The sequence below is a fragment of the Medicago sativa genome, chromosome 8 (genome assembly GCF_051527215.1).
Source record: "Medicago sativa cultivar Bolivia chromosome 8, Bolivia_mono, whole genome shotgun sequence".
NCBI lineage: Eukaryota > Viridiplantae > Streptophyta > Magnoliopsida > Fabales > Fabaceae > Medicago > Medicago sativa.
In genome coordinates this window covers 50,749,638-50,770,623 of record NC_140756.1, presented here as the reverse complement: position 1 = coordinate 50,770,623, position 20,986 = coordinate 50,749,638, and the positions used below count along the sequence as shown (strand labels likewise).

General features: G+C 32.6%; 2 protein-coding genes across 2 annotated transcripts; one reads left to right on the top strand and one right to left on the bottom strand.

Moving 5' to 3' along the window:
* Positions 1-249: 249 nt before the first annotated feature.
* Positions 250-5,765, top strand: LOC146899366 (putative disease resistance protein At1g51480). Its single transcript, XM_085731546.1, has 5 exons — positions 250-386; positions 626-3,703; positions 3,789-4,370; positions 4,545-4,621; positions 5,463-5,765. The coding sequence occupies exons 2-4, from the start codon at positions 641-643 to the stop codon at positions 4,575-4,577; spliced, it is 3,678 nt and encodes a 1,225-aa protein (XP_085587672.1). The 5' UTR covers positions 250-386; positions 626-640; the 3' UTR covers positions 4,578-4,621; positions 5,463-5,765.
* Positions 5,766-6,127: 362 nt separating this feature from the next.
* LOC146899365 (uncharacterized) lies at positions 6,128-13,048 on the bottom strand. Its single transcript, XM_085731547.1, has 5 exons — positions 12,876-13,048; positions 10,396-11,704; positions 8,788-9,060; positions 8,011-8,166; positions 6,128-6,578 (listed from the first exon to the last, which is right to left on the bottom strand). Exons 1-5 carry the CDS (start codon positions 12,881-12,883, stop codon positions 6,456-6,458), a joined length of 1,869 nt encoding a protein of 622 aa, XP_085587673.1. The 5' UTR covers positions 12,884-13,048; the 3' UTR covers positions 6,128-6,455.
* Between the last annotated feature and the right edge of the window lie 7,938 nt (positions 13,049-20,986).

Below are 20,986 nucleotides of genomic sequence, written 5' to 3'. Positions count from 1 at the left end.
AATTTTAAAATTGCTATAAATACAATACAAGAAGTTATTTTAAAATTGCTATAAATACAATACAAGAAGTTATTCGACAAGTTACACCTAAGTCCTAACCTTTATATTACTTGTCATACACTATTGAGCTAGGAGATTGGACTATTATTCAACGTGGGGTCACCAAAATCATAGAGTAGAGTGAATGATTGAAGTTGAATTGTCACTGGACTTTATTGTGTAACAATCTAAATAAATAATAAAAATCAATATCAATAACAAATGAAAACAGAACCTGTGACCAATCTCATGTCTTTAAGCTGAACCATAACCATAGAAGAAAGTGAACCATATTATTGCCTAAAATCTAAGGCTAAAGTCTAAACACAAGTCCATCACGAGATAAGGCATGATTGTTTGCTTCTTCAGCAGTCACAATTAGCCTTAAATCTATCATTTAAATTTTATATCTATATATGTGATTAGTATAAAGTTCATACTGTGTGGCTGAATTTTGAGTTATAATTATTACAAAGATTATTCATATGTATTACAAACACTAATATATATATGCTTCTTTATTGTCCACAACTATATTCATGTTATAATTTTATGACTAAAACTATTCACATGATTCTATTGTCAGAATACCTTTGGTTCGATGGCGGATGTTGCTATTTCCATAACGGCTACTGTGGTTGAACGTTTGGCGGGACCAGTAATACGCGAAGGAAAATGTTTTCTTTGCGTTGGTAAGTTTATTGGTGATCTTGAGAATGAAAAGAAGGAGCTGGTATTCGAAAGGGATAACTTGTTGGATCGTGTTGAACAAGCCAAACATAGAGCCGAAGAAATTGAGATACCGGTGGGAAAATGGATAAATGATGTGAATAATCTACTGGAACAGGTGGAAGATTTGGAGCAAAGAATGAGAGAAAATACTAGTTGCTTTCAAGGGAAGTGTCCAACTTGGAAAAGATATCGTTTATGCAAGCAAATGGTGAAGAAGTTAGAGGCGATACGAAAATTCAAAGGCACGAGCAATATTAAGCCGTTTTCTCATCGCGCTCCTCTTCTTGGCATACAATACCAATCATCAGAGGATTTTACTTATTTTGAATCAACAAAAGTGGCTAGCAGTCAACTATTGGAGGCACTTCGAGACGAGGACATGTACATGATAGGAGTGTATGGAATGGGCGGAACTGGGAAAACAACTCTTGTTACTGAAGTTGGTAAGATGGTTGAAGCATCAAATATTTTTGACAAGACTATACTAATTACAGTGTCTCAAACTCCAAATATTAGAGATATTCAAGGAAAAATAGCTGATGTTTTGAACCTGAAATTGGAGGAAGAAAGTGATGAGGGAAGAGCGCAGCGTTTGTGGTTGAGTTTGAAAGAAAAGAAGCGGATTCTCGTAATAGTAGATGATTTATGGAGAGAGTTTGATTTGAACGATGTAGGGATTCGCTTAGACAATGATAACAAGGGTGCATGGAAGATCCTTGTAACCACTCGTAATCAACATGTATGTGATTTGATGCACTGTCAAAGGAAGATTCATCTAGGGCTCTTAGATGAAGATGAGTCTTGGTCTTTGTTCCGAAAACATGCACATATTGATGACAAATTCTCCAAATCATTAGATGGTGTACCACAAAAATTATGCATGGAATGTAAAGGACTACCTATAGCAATTAAAGCAGTTGGATCTTCTTTAAAAGGAAAATCCAATGTTGAATGGAAGGTTGCATTTCACAGATTGAGAAATGCAGAGACCGTTGATGATAAGGAGGAAGGAGTAGGAGTTGCTTTAAGTTGTCTTAAATTAAGCTATGATTATTTATCAAACAAAGAAAAACTTATCTTCTTAATGTGTTCCATGTTTCCAGAAGATTATAAAATCTCAGTAGAAGACATGATCCGATATGCGGTAGGGCTTGGACTAGGAGAAGGATTTTCGTTAGAGTCGGCAAGAGATGAGATCGAAGCAATGATAAACAGACTTTTGGAATCATGTTTGTTGATGCATACTGGCGAAAGCAAAGAGTATGTGAAGATGCATGACACAGTTCGCGACACAGCCTTATGGATTGCAAAGAGATCGGACAATAACAAAATTGTGGTAAATGTTGACAAACCAATTAGCACTTTGGAAATGGATGATGGTATAAGAGATTGTTTTGCTCTATCTTCATGGTATTTGGAGCAAGATAAAAAATTTCATCAATTGCATGCTCCAAACCTAGAAATTCTACTGCTACATTCTAGGAGGTGGAGGTGGAAGTGCTTTGATTTATCGCGTGCAACCTTTCAAGGAATAAAGGGGCTGAAGGTTTTTTCTCTAATCAATAATGGCTACGGTAACCCTCCATTATACTTGCCTTCTTCAACCCATTCATTGACAAATCTTCGAACTCTACGCTTGAATGGATTTAAGCCCTTAGGTAACACTTCTTTCATAGGAAGCCTAACAAGACTCGAGGTTCTTGACTTGCAACATTGTACCCTCGAAGAACTTCCTAATGAAATAGGAAAGCTCGAACGACTGAAGCTTCTAGATTTGTCATTTTGTGTCTTTCTTCAAGAAAACTATAATGGAGCAATAGGGAAATGTTCACAATTGGAAGAGTTATATGCTTCTAAATGCATGCCAAAAGAGTACATTTACCAGTGTTTTATGGACATTATTACTCTCCCAATGCTGCAAAGGTTTGTTATATGTACCAACCTTAATAGAGATTTTTCAAAAACCTCGAGACATTTAGAAGTAATGGATTTTAATATCTCCAACTTGAAGGATTCTAAAAAGAATCTTCTTCAAATGGCCGAAACAATTCACTTGATACATCTTCTTGGAGGATGTAAAAATATCATGCCAGACATGATTGAAGTTATGAGAGGTGTGAGTTGTTTTACATCTCTCTGTCTTGAGGGTTGTCCAGAGATAGAATACATCATCGATACAACCTCTGATTCTGAGGTCAAGTTTTCGGTTCCTAAGTTGGTTGAATTAGTACTGCTGGAATTGGAAAACTTGGAAGAGCTGTGTCGTGGTCCACCTCAACAAGTTCTAAGATTCTTTGAGAGATTAGAAAAACTTGAAATACAACAGTGCTTGAAGTTACGCAACATATTTCCACAGGAATGTAACTTACGGAATCTTAAAATCCTCAAAATAACAAACAGCATGTTCGGCGAAGCTCTCTTATCGATTTCTGTTGCTCAAAGTCTACAACAACTAGAAGTGCTAGAAGTAGCACAGTCTGATGAATTGAAGCTTATAATTGCCATTGGAGGCGAGCACGTTTCTAATTCAGGCAATGAAATATTTCAGACTGATCTAAAAGGTTCACATTTTGTGATGTCTAGATTGAAGAAACTTCAAATTTCTAATTGTAGGAAGTTAGAGTCAATATTACCAATATGTTGTGTTGAAGGACTGGCACCACTGGAAGAGATACAAATAATTCAAGCTCCTCAGTTGAAACTTGTATTTGATGAATGTGATCACCAAAATCATTCGTCTCACCAATACCGGAACAAGAACTTGCATCCTCATTTGAAACGTATCAAACTTACAGATCTTGATAATCTCATTGGGATATGCCCTGAAAAAAATTGTGAAAATTGGCCGTCTTCGACAGTGGTAATTGTGGAGAAATGTCCAAAGTTGAATGCATCATGGATCGCTACGTTGGCCGGCTCTGAGGATAGAGAAGTACACACCCTTTTTTTATATTTTTGTTTGATCTATTCCGATATGCATATGATGCTTAATTAATTTGTCCAAATTCCTTTTTCAGAAAGTTTTCAAGGTAGCGAAAATGACCTTAAGAGGTTTTTCGGAATTGAACCTCATATCAAGAGTAGGTCCTTCTCCAAGACATATTTTGAGTCTCCATTGTCTTCAAAATTTAGCAGTGAGCAGTTGTAAAAACTTGAGATCTCTATTCTCAATGGAGATACATAGAAGCTTACCAGCGTTGACATCGTTTCGAGTATACAACTGCGACGAATTAGAACAAATCACTGAAGAAAATGAAGAGCTTGTGTCCACTACTGAAGTATGTTTTCCGAAGCTAACAGATATAAAGATCGTAAATTGCAAAAAAATGAAAAGCCTTTTCTCTGTTGCTATGATTAGAATGCTTCCAAAGTTAAGCACTCTTGAAATATCAGAGGTCACTCAACTAGAAGAAGTTTTTAAGGGAGAGAATACCATCAATGATGTTGAAATTGGGCTCGTAAACTTGTCATCAATACAACTGCATAAGCTGCCGTGTTTTGTTGATATCTGCAAAGGTTTTAAGCTACGGACTGCGAAAATTAAACATGTTGACATAGTTGAATGTCCTAAAATTTCTCCAAGTTTGAGAAAAATTCAGGTGATCACTCCTCTTCTGTAGAAAAGAAACACTACTGAGTACTAACACAAATTCTATATAGTTTTTATTAGCACATTTCAATAAAGTCATTCAAATAAATTATCTGTTCATAGTAATGTTAAATTAATTTCTCTGATGGCTAAACTTTTGAATTTGATTGTGATGACGGTGCAGCTAGAAGAATCAGGAGACAGAAGCAGAAAATGACTGAAGGCTTGATCATTATACTCCCATTTGTGAGATATCTAAAGGTACAGAAAATCTAATATAAACTTGTGACTAGACTTAGACATGCTAATTGAGATCAACATTGTTCCAATCCTTGTGTGATTGTGATTTGGAAGTTAAGAAGAGTAACTCCTTTTCACTGTTTAGTTGCAAATTTCATTCTTTTACCACATGTAGGTCTGAATAGTCTATTGTATCACATCTCTTCAAACGAAGATTTGGAATTGCGATTTCCGATTTCCATGAACCTGGTACAGTAATATTTAAGATTATAAAAGTAAGAGTGAGAGAGAAAGATGAACTGAAACTGTGACTGTTGTATTTTGCAAAATATGATCGATAAGCCAGCAGTTCAGTAAGTGCCACTAACTGATTCGGTTAAAGTTCGCTGAAAGGCTGAACATTGAAATATTTTAGAAGGATTCAGAATGACTAGAGTGATTAAGAGATGAAATGCTTCAAATAATAGGAAAAACACAATCATATCACCTTGTCATTTATCTTGATTCAATATCTGAATTTTGAGTCTTTGCATATAAAATTTGAAAAAAAAAAAAAAAAAGCTGCAAGAAATAAGATAAACTTAACTCTATAAAAGATGAACCTGCTGTTTTGGTCTGTATTCTTTGATCACAAAGAAAATTGAATAAAATACATTGTGAAACCAGATCTGCATGTTTGGTTGGAGAAATCTGAGCTTCAAACTGAAACCTGAGCTGCAAGAATAGCTTCACATAATCCATTTAGTAGTTGTATCAGATCACTTAACTGTTTTTCATTTTTGCTTTGTCTTTACTTGTTCTAATGTCCTTTGTTAGAAGTAATTGTAGAATAATGATACAATGCTCAATTTTATTCATGCAGTTTATCAAATACAGAGATGATACATACACTCTCCTCCAGCATTCAGAAGTACAGGGTTTCATTTTTCATTTCCAGTTTTCTTCACACACTCCTTTCTCTTTGTTGTAATGTTCAGCTTTGGTGAATGATTTTGTATAACATGGTGATATGCCATGTTTATGGAAGAGGTGTGTGGATGGAGTATTTGATGAATATTGCTGGCAAGGACGAAGTTTATCGTTAAAATGTATCATTTTAGTAATATCACTATGTTGTATTCTACCTCTATTGTGTACTTCTATTTAGTAACCGTGATTTTCGACATTTTCTTTCTTAATTTCCAATTGATATTTCGAGATTGGGAATACTAATTCATGCAATGGCAACATTAAAGTTACCAACATACAGAAGTGATATGTAAGGGAATCATAAAATCCTAATTTCTTTGCAAAAAGTAATCTACAACATGTTAAAATGTCCTTTCTTCGTGCCATCATATGCTAAATTTACCATATTGTACTTGAAGACGTGCTTTCCGAATCGATTTTAAAGCAAAGAGTTATTCAAACCAATGATAAAAATAACATACAATTCAATTTGGTTTCTTCCTTCAAGAACATATGATTTGATCCAATCAAGTGTAGTTTGAATTACACAACATTCTCAAAAATATAATAACACATTCGTTACCAAAAAAATATATATTTATTAACACAATTTTTATAAATCCAAATAACAAATACTTATTGACCTGATTTCCTGATCATTTCCCTTATTCTATATCATGAGTAAACAACTGAACCATAAAATTCTATCAAAAAAGAAAACAGGACCAAAAATTATTCAAAACCTTCACAATGCCGGGCCCCAACTTGTAATAAGAAACACAATAAGGGCTGCACAAAAATGGCATTGGTAAATTGAAGCACATCTGCAACAATAGCAAAATAATGTACAAATTTTTCTGCACCAAAATTCTCAAAGTTTGGTGCAAACAAAAAGGCCATGTTTTGATTACGGGGCCACTGGTCCTTCAATGGCATAAGATAGAGACTCTTCTGCCAAGTCAGCTTTAAATAGCAGCGTCTGCAAAGCGTGCAGCATATCATAATCCGGATCAAGTCTCCGTTGCCACCCCTAAATGTAACAGAAATTATTAGTTCATGTTTATTGTTTAAGCAAGAAAATTAACAATTAGCTCAGAGCTCTGAAACATAACTACTTCATGTATAAAGAGTTAATCATATCCTCTGCATATATGATGTTTAAAATTTAAGCATTGCATTGTAACATCCTGCAGTTCCTGAGTCGGCACTTGACAGGATCTTTAGTTTCATACATTAATTAAATAAATATAAACGAAATAATTATTAAAGTTTTAATGGACTAAACAGGAATCGCAATTATCCAAATAAAGAAATGGATTCCCTGTAGCCCAATAGTGACTACAAGATCATTTGTCAAAAAAAAAAAACTACAAGATCTCAGCCAATCACCAAACGGAGACTTCTCTTCTTCATAGCAAATCAGAGACTGTTATTTTTCAACTTTTGACTGCTTATGATTTTAATTTGGATAGGCTATTTGAGAGTTAAGTGTTCATTCACACCATGATGTTTCTTACTAGCTTATGTATTTTTATTTGCAACCTATGTAATTATGAGTGAAGAGTTGTGTGCGACTATCATTTTCAACCTATACGAGTTTCATGAATTTTGTAGAATCTTACAATTCACATTAAGATTCACCTTGCTAGAGGTTAAGCAATCTTATTTCCTTACTGTTTATATATTTCAATAAATGAAAACAGCGAGACTATCATCATTTTTATTCATTTTTTATGCATTCTGGAATAACAAATATGAAGAAACTCACATAGGCTGGTTTGCTCAGTCAAAAAGAACGACCAATATAGGCTCCAACTATAAAAAATGAATCTAGTGGAAGGTTGTATGAATTTATAAATGCAGTAAAGGAAGACTAGAAAACTTTATAAAAACCATAAAAAAAATATAAAAATTCAAGCTAAATTGATCTGCGATAATATGTTTTTCATGGAGTCTAATGGCATTAAAAATCTGAATGGCTTATCGTTATCTTACCTAGAGGGATAAGGTTTTGTTAGTAGTTATTGTTGTTGTAAACAACTATATACCCAGAAATCAAAAAACAATGAATAATGCTTTTGTTCTCAAGCATAGAAGTAAAATGGAATAGTGATTAAGTTTTAGGCCTCAGTTATTCTACGAAAAAACAAAGCCTTCTAACCATGTCATATAAATGTGAAAAAAGTAAGCTCTAACTTCAAGCTTATGTCAAGACCATCAACAAACAACTCAACTAATCAGAACATGATGAAGACATGAGGCACAATAATGGTGTCCAGAGTCAAACTGAGCTGGTAATGAAAAGTTGCGCATTTTGGGAAGAAGAAAAATATAAACTTTCAATCATAAGAGATGCACAGAAGCTAAATAATCACTCAATGTGTCAATATTCACTTCATTTATAAGGATGTGTAGAATGGCTTGGTAAAACTTAAAAAGGGTTATTCTGAGGCAGAACTTACCTCCAGAACTAACGTGGTCACTATCACAGCGCAAATATTCCCATCTATATTGACTTTACACTGCCTAACATGCTCGAGCAAATGTTGCATACGGTCACCTGAGTGGACAGCTTCACCTTCTGAGGACCTCCATAACTTGAATGATTTATCCACCTCCTGTTAAATGCACAAAAAAATAAGGAAAAAAGTATAGGCTGATGCTGAAACAATTATGGCACATTGGTATATCGATAATACATTTGTCAACTGTATACAAGTATCTAGATGCAGAAGACTTGAACTTCAGTAAAATTGAAAGAAAAAAAAATCGGTCTTTCACCATACTGACATAATGTGTACACAACTACTAATGTTTAGACTCACTTATCTGATGATGTTGAAAACTATTGATCGTGACTTTGTAATTCAAAATGATAGGATCCTTTTCGAGCAAGGATAAAGCTCCAGAGAAATTAAGGACGGGAAGTGAATCAAATAAAATATAATGGATCAATTCCTCATTAGATCATTTTATTTCATCTATTCCTACATATATTGTGAAATTGGTTCTCTAATGTCACACATCCTCTGCCAAGTTAATAACCTAAAGCCAAAACAGGTGATTAGAGGTCCAATGAATAGCCGCGCTTCACATATAGGATTGTATAAATTTGTAAGTAAATCATATAATTCGTCAAAAATATGAATGCAATACAATATTAAGCATGCTATGTGCTAATATTGTTATCAATATTTTAATACAAATCATACATAGAAAACAAAGCAGTAGTTCTTTACCTCGATGAAAGATTTTGGGTCAGGGCAATTCTGTTGTTTTGATAATCTAAGTGTGCACTCGGCAACACCGCGGCCATCTTGAAGTGCTACAGCCTTAAAGAATTCCAGTAAACATTCTCGTTCCCTCTTCGAAAGTTCAGTAGTCATGCCTACATCAAGGAAAACGACATGGGGTTTTGACTTAAAGAGCTGTACAGCAGGTGGTGATTTCCTTTTCGCCATACGAACAAGAATATTTCCAGGATGCATGTCTGCATGAATAAAATTATCCACCTGGAAGAAGAGATGTACGTATAAGTGTATGCAATCAAATTATTTCACTCAAATATCTAATTATCCACAAGATATCACCTTAGTGATTACGACTTGTAACTAATGGAGAAGAGAAAATCGTTATCGATCTATGTAGTTATTCTTAGAAAGCAGCAAGGAGTGGCCAACCTCAATCCTAGGATGGCAGCAAAGGGCATAACAGGATAAACTATTCTAACATTTTTAATAACTAATAGAAAATAAGGTATATTGAATTTTTTATTAAGTAACTTATACTATATATATAGAGTGAGAGAGAGAGAGAGATTTTAATTTAATAAATATACTAAAAATTTAAAATATTTCGTGTTTTATTCAACAAATTTTGGGCTTATACTATATATCCAAACTGTTAGACTGTAAGGTAAGAAGACAAGACTACATCATTAGGGGGAAAAATAATGAAGCCTTTTGGGCTTAAAGGACTCAACTAAAAGAAAGCAGAGAATGACACTGCTGCGCATCTCTATCCTTCTCCTTTACTTCTTTTATCTTCTTTATTCTTCCTTTTTCCTTCTCCTGTGCTGGCCGTAAAAAACCAGATCATGACTAAAATATCTGTCGTCGCTGGGGCGAAAGGGACTTTTCAAACTCTATCCCCTTTTTTGGCCGCAATAGACCACAGAGCACAATTCCAGCGGCCAGAGCCGCACCAGCAAAATGCAATATACCAGTGGTTAGAGTCGCGGACGACCCGTCGGATGCTCCGCGATTCTGCAACCGCGCCGTTATTGACAACATAGTTCTGGACATTTATGATGCTTTATCACATGCATATAGGTTAAAAAATATTAACAAAAACATAATGAAGGTGATGAATCCTCTCTCACAAAATCCTTGAAGAATTTACCATTCTTACAAATTTAACTCGTCTTGAACTAACCAAGGAAAGGCATAATGATATATTACGATGAGGAGTTTTGGAATGTTAAGGAAATTGATTATTGTTAAGTTTATTTTCATTCTTTCTATTCTATCTTTCCTTCATTCAAGCAATATAAAAAACACTCTACGACATGCAATATAAAAAACAGAAGGAAGTAATTTATAACCAGTATTAGAAAGGTGATTGATATATGAAGATGGTTTTGAAGCAACAAGCCTAGAATTTTTCCCATTTATTACAAAACCCTCTCTGACATGCAATCTTTATCAACTAGGTTAAATGTTGCATTGCATGCAATTAAATCATATCATCATTTAATACTTTCATGAGCTAGCTAGATACAAATCTACAACCATGTTATTAAGGAAAAGAAAAGAAGACAAATCACAAAAGAATTCAGAATATTTTACCAAAAGCATCTTTAAAAGAGCATGTGTTCCAATATGAGCGAGAGAACTTTTGATATGCTCATGTCCTTCAAGATCTTCAACAAAATGTAAAACACTTTCACCTTGTTCATAAGTTTCCACCAAAACAGAAGGGTGCACGAGAGGGTATAGAGGTATTGGGAATGAAACATCTTTCGATCTCCGGAAATTGTAGATAAAGCGATTAAGATGTGCCGCTTCCCTCGAAAGATCGACCCGAGACATCATAAAAACAGCAAATTGCTGTATGCTCTCATCTAATCTCAACCACTTCAAATTAGGAACGATACTCGTTATCTTGGAAACAAGATTTATAATGAAAAAATCCCTTCTAATTGCTTCAGTAACCCCCGGATGTCGAACTTTCACTGCTACAACAACAGGTTTGATTTGCTGACCAGGGTATTTGTACTTAAGTGTAGCTCGATGAACTTGAGCTATGCTACCCGAAGCTACTGGTTCTTCCTCAAACTTTTCAAATATTTCATTTAACTTGCGACCAAACGCAGTTTCAATACATTTTCTGCTATAACCAAAACTATGTGATGGTGCTTTGGTTTGAAATTCTGCTAGTTCATCACAAAGATCCCTAGGAAAGAGATCAGGTCTGGTTGCAGCCCATTGACCCCATTTAATGAATGCTGGGCCGGCCTTTGCAAGTGTATGATGAACAACACGAATCCATGTTTTTCTAAATTTAACACCAAAATAGTGAACTAAAGGAGCCATAGCTATGCAAGGAGAGAACAAAACTAGTAAATACAAAGCCCTGAGAAACAAGGCAAACATCTCAAGGGCATCCAAGAGAACTGAGGTTAAATATACACGTCCATCTTGTGCGTGTAAGTACAATAAATCCCTTGTCGGGAATGCTTCCGCTTCTGCTAATTTCCCTTGTGTCCAGGCGCTTACTATGACAGCAATCATACCATGAATAACAAAATTTGATTTAACCATAGCTAGACTCACAGCACGGGCAATTTGACCTACTGGAGGTAGAGCTGGCCCTTTATGGAAACGCATCATGTTCCAAAGAACATGACCATGCTGGTATTTTGCATTATTTGAAGGGAGGGTATACAAGTTCCTCGCACTGCCATTCATCAACAACTTAACCTTTGTTTTATATAACATAAATGGAGTTTGTCCTTTCTGTACAACTGCATAGTATGAGAAAAATTTGTAGGTTGAGTAAGGGATCCCGATTGGATGAAATCCTTCCAAGTTGCCATTGTTCTGTTTCCGGTGAAAAGAATGCACAAACCTTCTAACATTTCCACTAGCGAGAAGCCTGCATATTTTATTGGAGGTTTACTCTTCATATGCTCAAAGTCTCAAACAAAGCTAAGATGCAAAATAAACATACAAATATCCTAGAATAATACAATAGCCGAGACCTCACAGATAAATACAAATTGATCGCAAGAGGGCATGTGGCAAATAAATTAAGTGTTTTTCCAAGAAGCTCTTATCAAATGAGAGATTATTTCATAAGAGCTAACAATCAATAATCTATTTGCATTTAAAAGTGCACGTTGTCAAATTATTTGCATTCTAAACATTTAATCGCTGTATAGATAGAATATAGGTGTGGATACGAATTGAACATTGCAATAAAATAACCTGAAAAACAGCTTATGGGCATTTCATAAGCTACGTTTATGTTCTTTTCTTTCAAATACTTGCATAAAAATCTGTCGTGAGATTAGGCCCAAATATGGGCATGTTTGAATGTACTTATTTGAGCTTAGCTCCTGACATAAGCAATTATGATACTGTTTGTTTGGAGAGCTAATAGAAACAGCTTTTGACATATCCATACGCTATTTCAGCTTATTTCCATAAGCTCTCTGAGATAAATTATGAAAACAGCTTATAGCTTGTATGGATATAGTTTAAATTTATTTTAGCATTAGTTATAAAAATAGCTTATACATAATCACTTATATGATAAGCGCTTATACTATAAGCACATAATTAATTTGTTTATCCTAACAGAGCTATAAACAAGTTCTACAAAATTAAAGGGAAAATTTTGAAATATAAAGAGTGTTTAGATTTAAATTTGAATTAGTTTTTACCAGAATTGGAAATTTCCACAGCAAAGTTTGTCTCTTGCTCTAGAATCTTTCCATTTAGGTCCATGCAAACATGTTTTTAAGAACTATATACCTTACAAGCTACAGCACTACTAGGATTGAAGAACCCTAAAAACTGAATGGAAAATTTTGAAATATAAACAACAAGCTTATACCAAATTACATTGAATATAAGTGATCAAAACAATATAAACAAATGACATTACTAAGATTATTTATACGATAAACAAAAGCATGCATTACTATGATTAATTTATAATTATGATAATGATTAACAGGAGAAATGAAAACATATTTGATGATATACATGCAGAAAATTCAATTCAGATATAAGGAATATAATTGAAAAGAAAAAACAAGAACCTTGACATGATGACGTGGGTTTTATGTTTATGACAATGAGTTTCAATGTTGAACAGAACATCCTCGTCCTGTGTCGGTCAGGAGGATCAGGTCGTACAAGGTAGCGTTGACAACATGTTGTCCTGTGTCTGAGGAGGCACCGCAGTTGGTGGGAAGAATTCTCTGTGGTCAATGTTTGTTTCAAATTGGGTATGGGTCTATCTATCCTTCAATTCATCAAATAACTTGCTACCTACACCCTATTTATTTCCTACACCTACTCCATACGTGCTTTCATAAAAGAGTAATGATATTTGTACGAAACGTTTTGTGACAGACTTTTGAACAACTTTCTCTTATGTACTCACATGATGTTCGCATCATCTCTCTTCATTTTTCTCTTTCTATTATTTTTAACCAATAAAAAGAGAGAGAAAGAAGGTTGTTACAAAAGTTGTCATTAAATAGTTGTATAAATATCATTACTCTTCATGAAAATAAAGAAAAATTATATTTAAAAAGATTCAAATCAAAATATCCGTAAAAAAAAAAGATTCAAATCAAAATAAATATGTAACACAACTTAGATTTACAAAACTTGGAATTTTATGAATTACATACGGATGCATCCATCAAAATTATGTTTCATAAAGAATGACGTAAACACGTACAACTCGCATAATCCGTGCTCTATAATTCTTTGCCGAGACCGATATCGTAGATATTGGTTCCATTGCAATTTTTTTAATGTTAATAAGATTGTACGAAATGAATAAGCAAGTGAAAATGATGTAAGATTGATCGACTATATATAGGGAAAAAGGCTAGCAAATTATTGAACATTAAAAATAGTATTTAGAACGCAAATCATCCATTTATCTTCTTGAAGGAATTGAATGAATTAATTTTTAGAGGAAAAAGGAATTGAAGGTAAATGATGATAATCACCATTAAGGATTTGAATGAATTATTTTTTAGAGGAAAAAAGGATTGAAGGTAAATGATGATCACCGTTAAGGAATTGAAGGTAAATGTGTTATGAATTATCTTTGACCATGCATATTACGTAATCGGTGTATCAATGCATATCATTTTCATTCAAAATAAAATTCTGCGTATTAATGTATGTTTAAATGGTCGTGAAGCTTTACGTCGCAACATAACGGGTTGTAGGCGTGGGGATCCGTATCCGTGTTGGCGGTCGAATCTCCCACCTTCACGAAGTTTGGCCTTGTATAACTTGGGGATGTTTCAAAATCCGCATCGGTCTTTGATGTTGGGATACATTTTGGCTTGAAAGAGACGCTATGCTTGTTGTTGTCGCAAGGACATGTTGGTTCTTGGATCAATTTCGTGTTGACGGTTGGTCCATACATCGCATGTTAGGCATCCACCGGTGTTGCTTTGATTTCTTTGTATCACCCGATTGGGTTGGCATACACTTTGTGTGGATTATTTGGGTTAAATTTATGTCCCTCCCGGTTATTTTAGTATTTATTTTTTTCCTCTTTTTAATAATATATATATGAGCACTCGACATGCATCGAAATCTCGTAAGACATTGTCTATTCCTTTTTTATGTCATTGGACTCTTGGCTTATAAAAAAAATGGACGTTTCTTAATCAAATGAATCACACACGTCCAATTTTTTTTAACAGAATATGGCCTAATAAGTTTGATTAGAAAATTTGCTATACCATGATTTATTTTTCTGAAAATTTAAACAAATTTTTGGAAAATTAGTTTTTAAAATTTTTGTAGGATATTAAATTTTAGATGAAAAAGAATTAATTATTTTTGTTGGGTTTGGTTTAATATGTAAAAATGTTTTTTCTATTTACTTAGGATAATATTTTCGTAGATTAAAAAATCACGAAGAAAATACAATAATTAAATAGAGTTGAAGCTTGTATAATAAAAACATAATCTGTTTTCTAGTACAATTTAAATCGGTAATTATTTGCCTATTTTGATTATTTCTGCAAAAATTAAAACAATAATTTGGAAAAACATTAGTCACCTAATTTGTGAATTTGAACAAAAAAAATATCGATCAACTAATATGCGAAACCGATTGGCTAATTAGTGTCGACATTAGAGTTTTAAAAAAAATGTTATTTTCTTTGTCAAAAAAAATGTTATTTTCGGTTACCAAAAGCTAAGAATGAAATCAAAAGAATAATTAATTTTTTTAGGTATGACTTTTTGCTGTGGAAATCAAAAAAATAATTAACTTGATCTTCTTACGACCATAACCAATTACTACAATCAAGGAAGCAAACTAATACTTAATTTTTTTTTTGTAGTGTAAACCAATATTTGATTACGTGTACACTTACTTATCACATACAACATAGGTGTAATTATTTTTTACGACATGGCAAAGCATTAAATGAGACTTAGAACATCAAAGTGACACATCTACTCATCAAAAAATGAAGGCAAATGTCTATAATAGAGATAAAGATATATTGGAAAAAATCAACATCGGTTTCAAAGAAACTTGTTTTAACTCCTAGAGTTGGTTTAGTAGTAAAAATAGGTCTTTATTTGGATGGTCTACATTCAATTCCTGTTAGTGTCTTTTGGATGAAGGTAAATGTAAACTTCCTTAAAAATATTTCAAAGTCAAAGGTCTTCTCTACCTTGCCTTGAATCGAGACACCATTCCTCTCATCCTAAATTTTATGTATATATATAAAAAAAAAAAAATTGGTCTTATTCAACAAAATATGTTTTTTTTAAAGAACATAATATGATATTGTTATTTTCAAGTCACATAAAGCAAATGACCACATTCATCAAAGTAAGTATTCACTTTAATATGAGTTGGGTACCAATACTCCCTAGGTAAAATTCATTTACAATTTGAACTAATTATAAAATGAATTAATATAAAAATATGACATGACATTGAATAATAAAATGTCATACCTTCAAAATAAAATGTCCCAAGTATACGAAGTGTTGATCTTCAAAATATCTTAACTAAACATAAATGAAAATAACAAAGTCATTCAAACTAGAATTAAAATAATAATCATTATAGTAAATGTTAGTATATTTTATTCCTTTAATAGGTATTGTACGTACGAAAATCGTTCATACTTGAGAAAATGTTATTCCTTTACTCACATTGATCATGACCTTCTAGATATTCTCTCTCTTTATTCCTTTTTGGTGTGAAATTGTTGAAAGTTAAAGGCAATATTTATAGCAAAAAAATAAATAATCAAATAACATCAATTACCTCCTTAATTTCTCATATATAAATGAATGAATATTTGATTCAATAAATGTACGATCTGAATATCGATACATTAATGCATTTCTTATCCATTAAAAATTGAAAACGTGTACTTTTATTGTACTATCAAAGAAAATTGCGAGAGAAGTTTATTTAGTGGTAACCATTCAAATTGACAATGACAATGAGTGCGACGATTATGTGGATTTCTTTGATAGCTTATTTTGTCAAAATAAAGTGTTTTTGTTTACTGTAACACCCTGATTTTTAATATTATTTTATTAATATACTTATTAGATAATATTAGTGTTGATTGTTTGACATTATTATTTTTTATTATTTTTATTTGAATTAAATCCGTTTTAACATGTTTGGGTGAGGTTGTTTAGTTAATTGGGATAGAGACATTGGATTAATAAGGGTAGCATATATAAACTAGAGCTTTAATTAATGGTAGTAGTTTAATTTAAAAAAAAGAGTGAGAGAAAATAATATTTAGAAAGAAAATAGAGTTTTTTTAGAGAGAATAAAGAAATTAGAGTGCGAACGGGGTGATTAGTAAAATTTGGTAGAAAAGAGGTGTAGTTAGTGAGATGAGTAGTGCTTTAATGATTTAAGTAGAGGGAAGTGTGAATAGCAAGATGGTGTAGTTACGAAATAATAGTAACAAATTCGAGAGGTGCAGATAGTAATTTGAATAAATTAGTAACAAACCTAGAGGACATATAGTAATCTAAAAAGATTGGTAACAAACTCAATTAGAGCTTATAAATAGAGAAGAGAATTAAAGAAGAAGGGTTACCGAGAAAGAGAGAAACAAAGCGGCAAAATAAAAACTAGGGTTATGGAGAGAAGAGGCAAAGAGGAATAGCGAGAAGAACCTAGAGAGAGATTTCAACGTACGAAATCATCAATTTCGCAAAACTAGATGTAGGGGAGTCTTCACCATAAGGATTGTATGAAAATATGAGTAGTGAACGGTTTGTGTTCTTTCTTTGTTTTCATGATCTTTTAATGAATTCATATTTAATTCGTACTCTAATATCTTTCTTTGTGATTTTTGAATATATTATTGTCTCTGGATTCATTAATTTCATGTGCTAAATTCGTGGTTATTTCAGAGTTATGTTCCGGTTTAATGTTTATATGATGATTTATTCATAGTTGTGTGCCAATTTTGTTCTCGTGTTTGATAATTTGATCTGAGAGAGGATTTGTGATTCACATGATTCTTATTATGCACTTTATTCTTATACGAACTTGCTATTTTAATTTATATACATGATATATGGATCCAATGGAATTTTGGTTAGTTATATCAGTTTTGAAATTGTAACAATCGGCGTGCACAGCAATTTGTTTTCATACCTTAGCTATCACTTAAAACACTTAATTAATTGACGAACACAACAATGCGGGAAGTATTAGGATAAAAAGGTGTTTTGATATTAGTTTAGAATATTGTGGCAAAAACGTTTGCCTATATATTGGCTTTAGAAATTGCTAGTGAGACTTGATTTAATTTCTTTTATTAAAACTAATGTTGTATATAATTTCTTTAATATGAGATAGTATTGGCCTGGAAAATATAACTTTACCATACATATTGTAATCTCGGTATGTTATATGAGATATTAATTGACATGCTAATTAATTAACGATGTGTAATTGAAGTGTTATTTAAATATGTTTAATTAATGTGTGAGTTAAAGATGTGTTATATAATTGATCTAATATTTGAAGATGTGATATTTGACGATGGTGTTATTTAAAGATGTGTATTTGTCGAGTCATATAAAGATGTGCATTGTCGAGTCATTACTTTGTGTTCATGCATTCATGGTCGAGTCTATTTAACGATGTGATTTAACATACTTTGATGGTGTTGTACTCAAAGATGATGTTCTCTTTAAAATACTTTGATGGTGTTGTATTCAAAGACGGTGTTGCTTTTAAAATACTTTGATGTTGTTGTATTCAAAGATGATGGGATAAAATTGGTGAGTAGGTTTGGTACCACATGCATATAAAGTCGAGTTAGGGACATTGCATACATAAGCTGCAAGTCTACTTGAAGATGTGTAATTAAAAGATGTGATTTAAAGACATGTAATTATTTAAAGATGTGATGTTCAATGATGTGCTTCTAATGGTCATGTGTGAATGAAATGTATTTTGCTAGATGTCTTTTCGATATTCTTAAATGTTGTTGATGCTCATATGTTATTATAAGATATTGACGGATATACGTTGATTTTATTAAATGAAGGTATATGTTTAAATGTGAATAGTATACTGATAGTGATGTATACATGCCTAAATGTAAATGATGTATTCTTTGTTCTGGATCTATACACGTGTTTATGCATTTCTTATGTTGAATATATTCTCACCCTCTAGTGGCTGGTTGGGCGCCTGCACCCTTGTGGTGTAGATTTGCGGGAAGAAGATCTTAGTAGCGGTGAGTCTCGGAGGATGGCGATGGGGCCTTCTCCTTTTTGTTTATAGCTTTTTGGGAGTTTTATTGAGTCGAAGCTCGATCAATAACACGACCGATTCTTTTTATTTTAGACTCTATTTTAGAATTCTTTTGAATTTAGTTTTGGTGTTGAAATTGTGATGCAACATGTACTTTAAAGTTTTTGAAAACTATTCCATTGCAATGTTTTTCATCTGAATGAAGTACTTTTGATTTTTTTTAGAAGATGTGCGACACCCTTATGTGTTTCTTTATTTTAAATGCATTTTTATTATAAAAAAATAAAATGTGGGAATTAGGGTGTAACATCCTAGATCGCTTCCAGATTGCCGACCGACCCCACAAACGAACACGAGTCTTTTCAGCGCGTGTTTTGTCCTCACTCGCACGCTTACCGAGAAACTTCCCGGTAGGTCACCCATCCCAAAATTGCTCCAAGTCAAGCACGCTTAAGCTGTGGAGTTCTTATGGAATGAGCTACCGAAAAGAAGATGCATCTTGTTGATATAGATAGTACCAAACAATTCTTATGTTCACCATAAAATTACAATAGACAGTACATAATGGATCGAAGTTGTAAAAAAAGAAAAGAAAAGTGTTCCATTATCATTTCTTAGTATTGTGTTTAGTAACAACCGGGAATGAATAGTCTTGTAATGAACTGGGTAAAGAACTAATAAACAAGTGATGGAAATGGTACGATGTTATTAAATAACGATGGAATCTCAACTTCCACCGTAAATGGTAGGAATATTACATGAGAGTTACTAGAAGGGATACAACCCCGATGCAAATACTCTCATGCAGCCTCTAATGCATGTGTATTTTCCCACTAAATCAACCCACGATGCATTTGAATTGTTCCCCCGTTGTACAACCCTTCCTTGTAGCAACTTAGCTAGTTGCATAATATGACCACTATAAGACATAATCATTGGTAATGGTAGATATTGTCCAATAGAGTTTCCTACAAATGGTTTCAATTGGTACACATGAAAAACATAATGTATACGAGCTGGCTCTAGAAGTTTCAACTTGTAAGCTACCTCTCCTAGCTTAGCAATCAATGGAAAGGGTCCAAAAATTTGCATTTCCAATTTTTTATTTTTTTCTCAAACTCACTAAATGTTGTACGCACTGCAAAGCTAGCACAATTTTTATGAAGCATCCAATTATAAAACATAAATAAAATATATTTTTAAAAGTGATATATTAAACTTGATCAATAAGTAAAATAAATTCACAATAATTTTACTTATACGTAATGAAACGACAACGTAATGAAACTTCCTTAAAAATATTTCAAAGTCAAAGGTCTTCTCTACCTTGCCTTGAATCGAGACACCATTCCTCTCATCCTAAATTTTATGTATATATATATATATATATAAAAAAAAATTGGTCTTATTCAACAAAATATGTTTTTTTTAAAGAACGTAATATGATATTGTTATTTTCAAGTCACATAAAGCAAATGACCACATTCATCAAAGTAAGTATTCACTTTAATATGAGTTGGGTACCAATACTCCCTAGGTAAAATTCATTTACAATTTGAATTAATTATAAAATGAATTAATATAAAAATATGACATGACATTGAATAATAAAATGTCATACCTTCAAAATAAAATGTCCCAAGTATACGAAGTGTTGATCTTCAAAATATCTTAACTAAACATAAATGAAAATAACAAAGTCATTCAAACTAGAATTAAAATAATAATCATTATAGTAAATGTTAGTATATTTTATTCCTTTAATAGGTATTGTACGTACCGAAAATCGTTCATACTTGAGAAAATGTTATTCCTTTACTCACATTGATCATGACCTTCTAGATATTCTCTCTCTTTATTCCTTTTTGGTGTGAAATTGTTGAAAGTTAAAGGCAATATTTATAGCAAAAAAATAAATAATCAAATAACATCAATTACCTCCTTAATTTCTCATATATAAATGAATGAATATTTGATTCAATAAATGTACGATCTGAATATCGATACATTAATGCATTTCTTATCCATTAAAAATTGAAAACGTGTACTTTTATTGTACTATCAAAGAAAATTGCGAGAGAAGTTTATTTAGTGGTAACCATTCAAATTGACAATGACAATGAGTGCGACGATTATGTGGATTTCTTTGATAGCTTATTTTGTCAAAATAAAGTGTTTTTGTTTCGTAACACCCTGATTTTTAATATTATTTTATTAATATACTTATTAGATAATATTAGTGTTGATTGTTTGACATTATTATTTTTTATTATTTTTATTTGAATTAAATCCGTTTTAACATGTTTGGGTGAGGTTGTTTAGTTAATTGGGATAGAGACATTGGATTAATAAGGGTAGCATATATAAACTAGAGCTTTAATTAATGGTAGTAGTTTAATTAAAAAA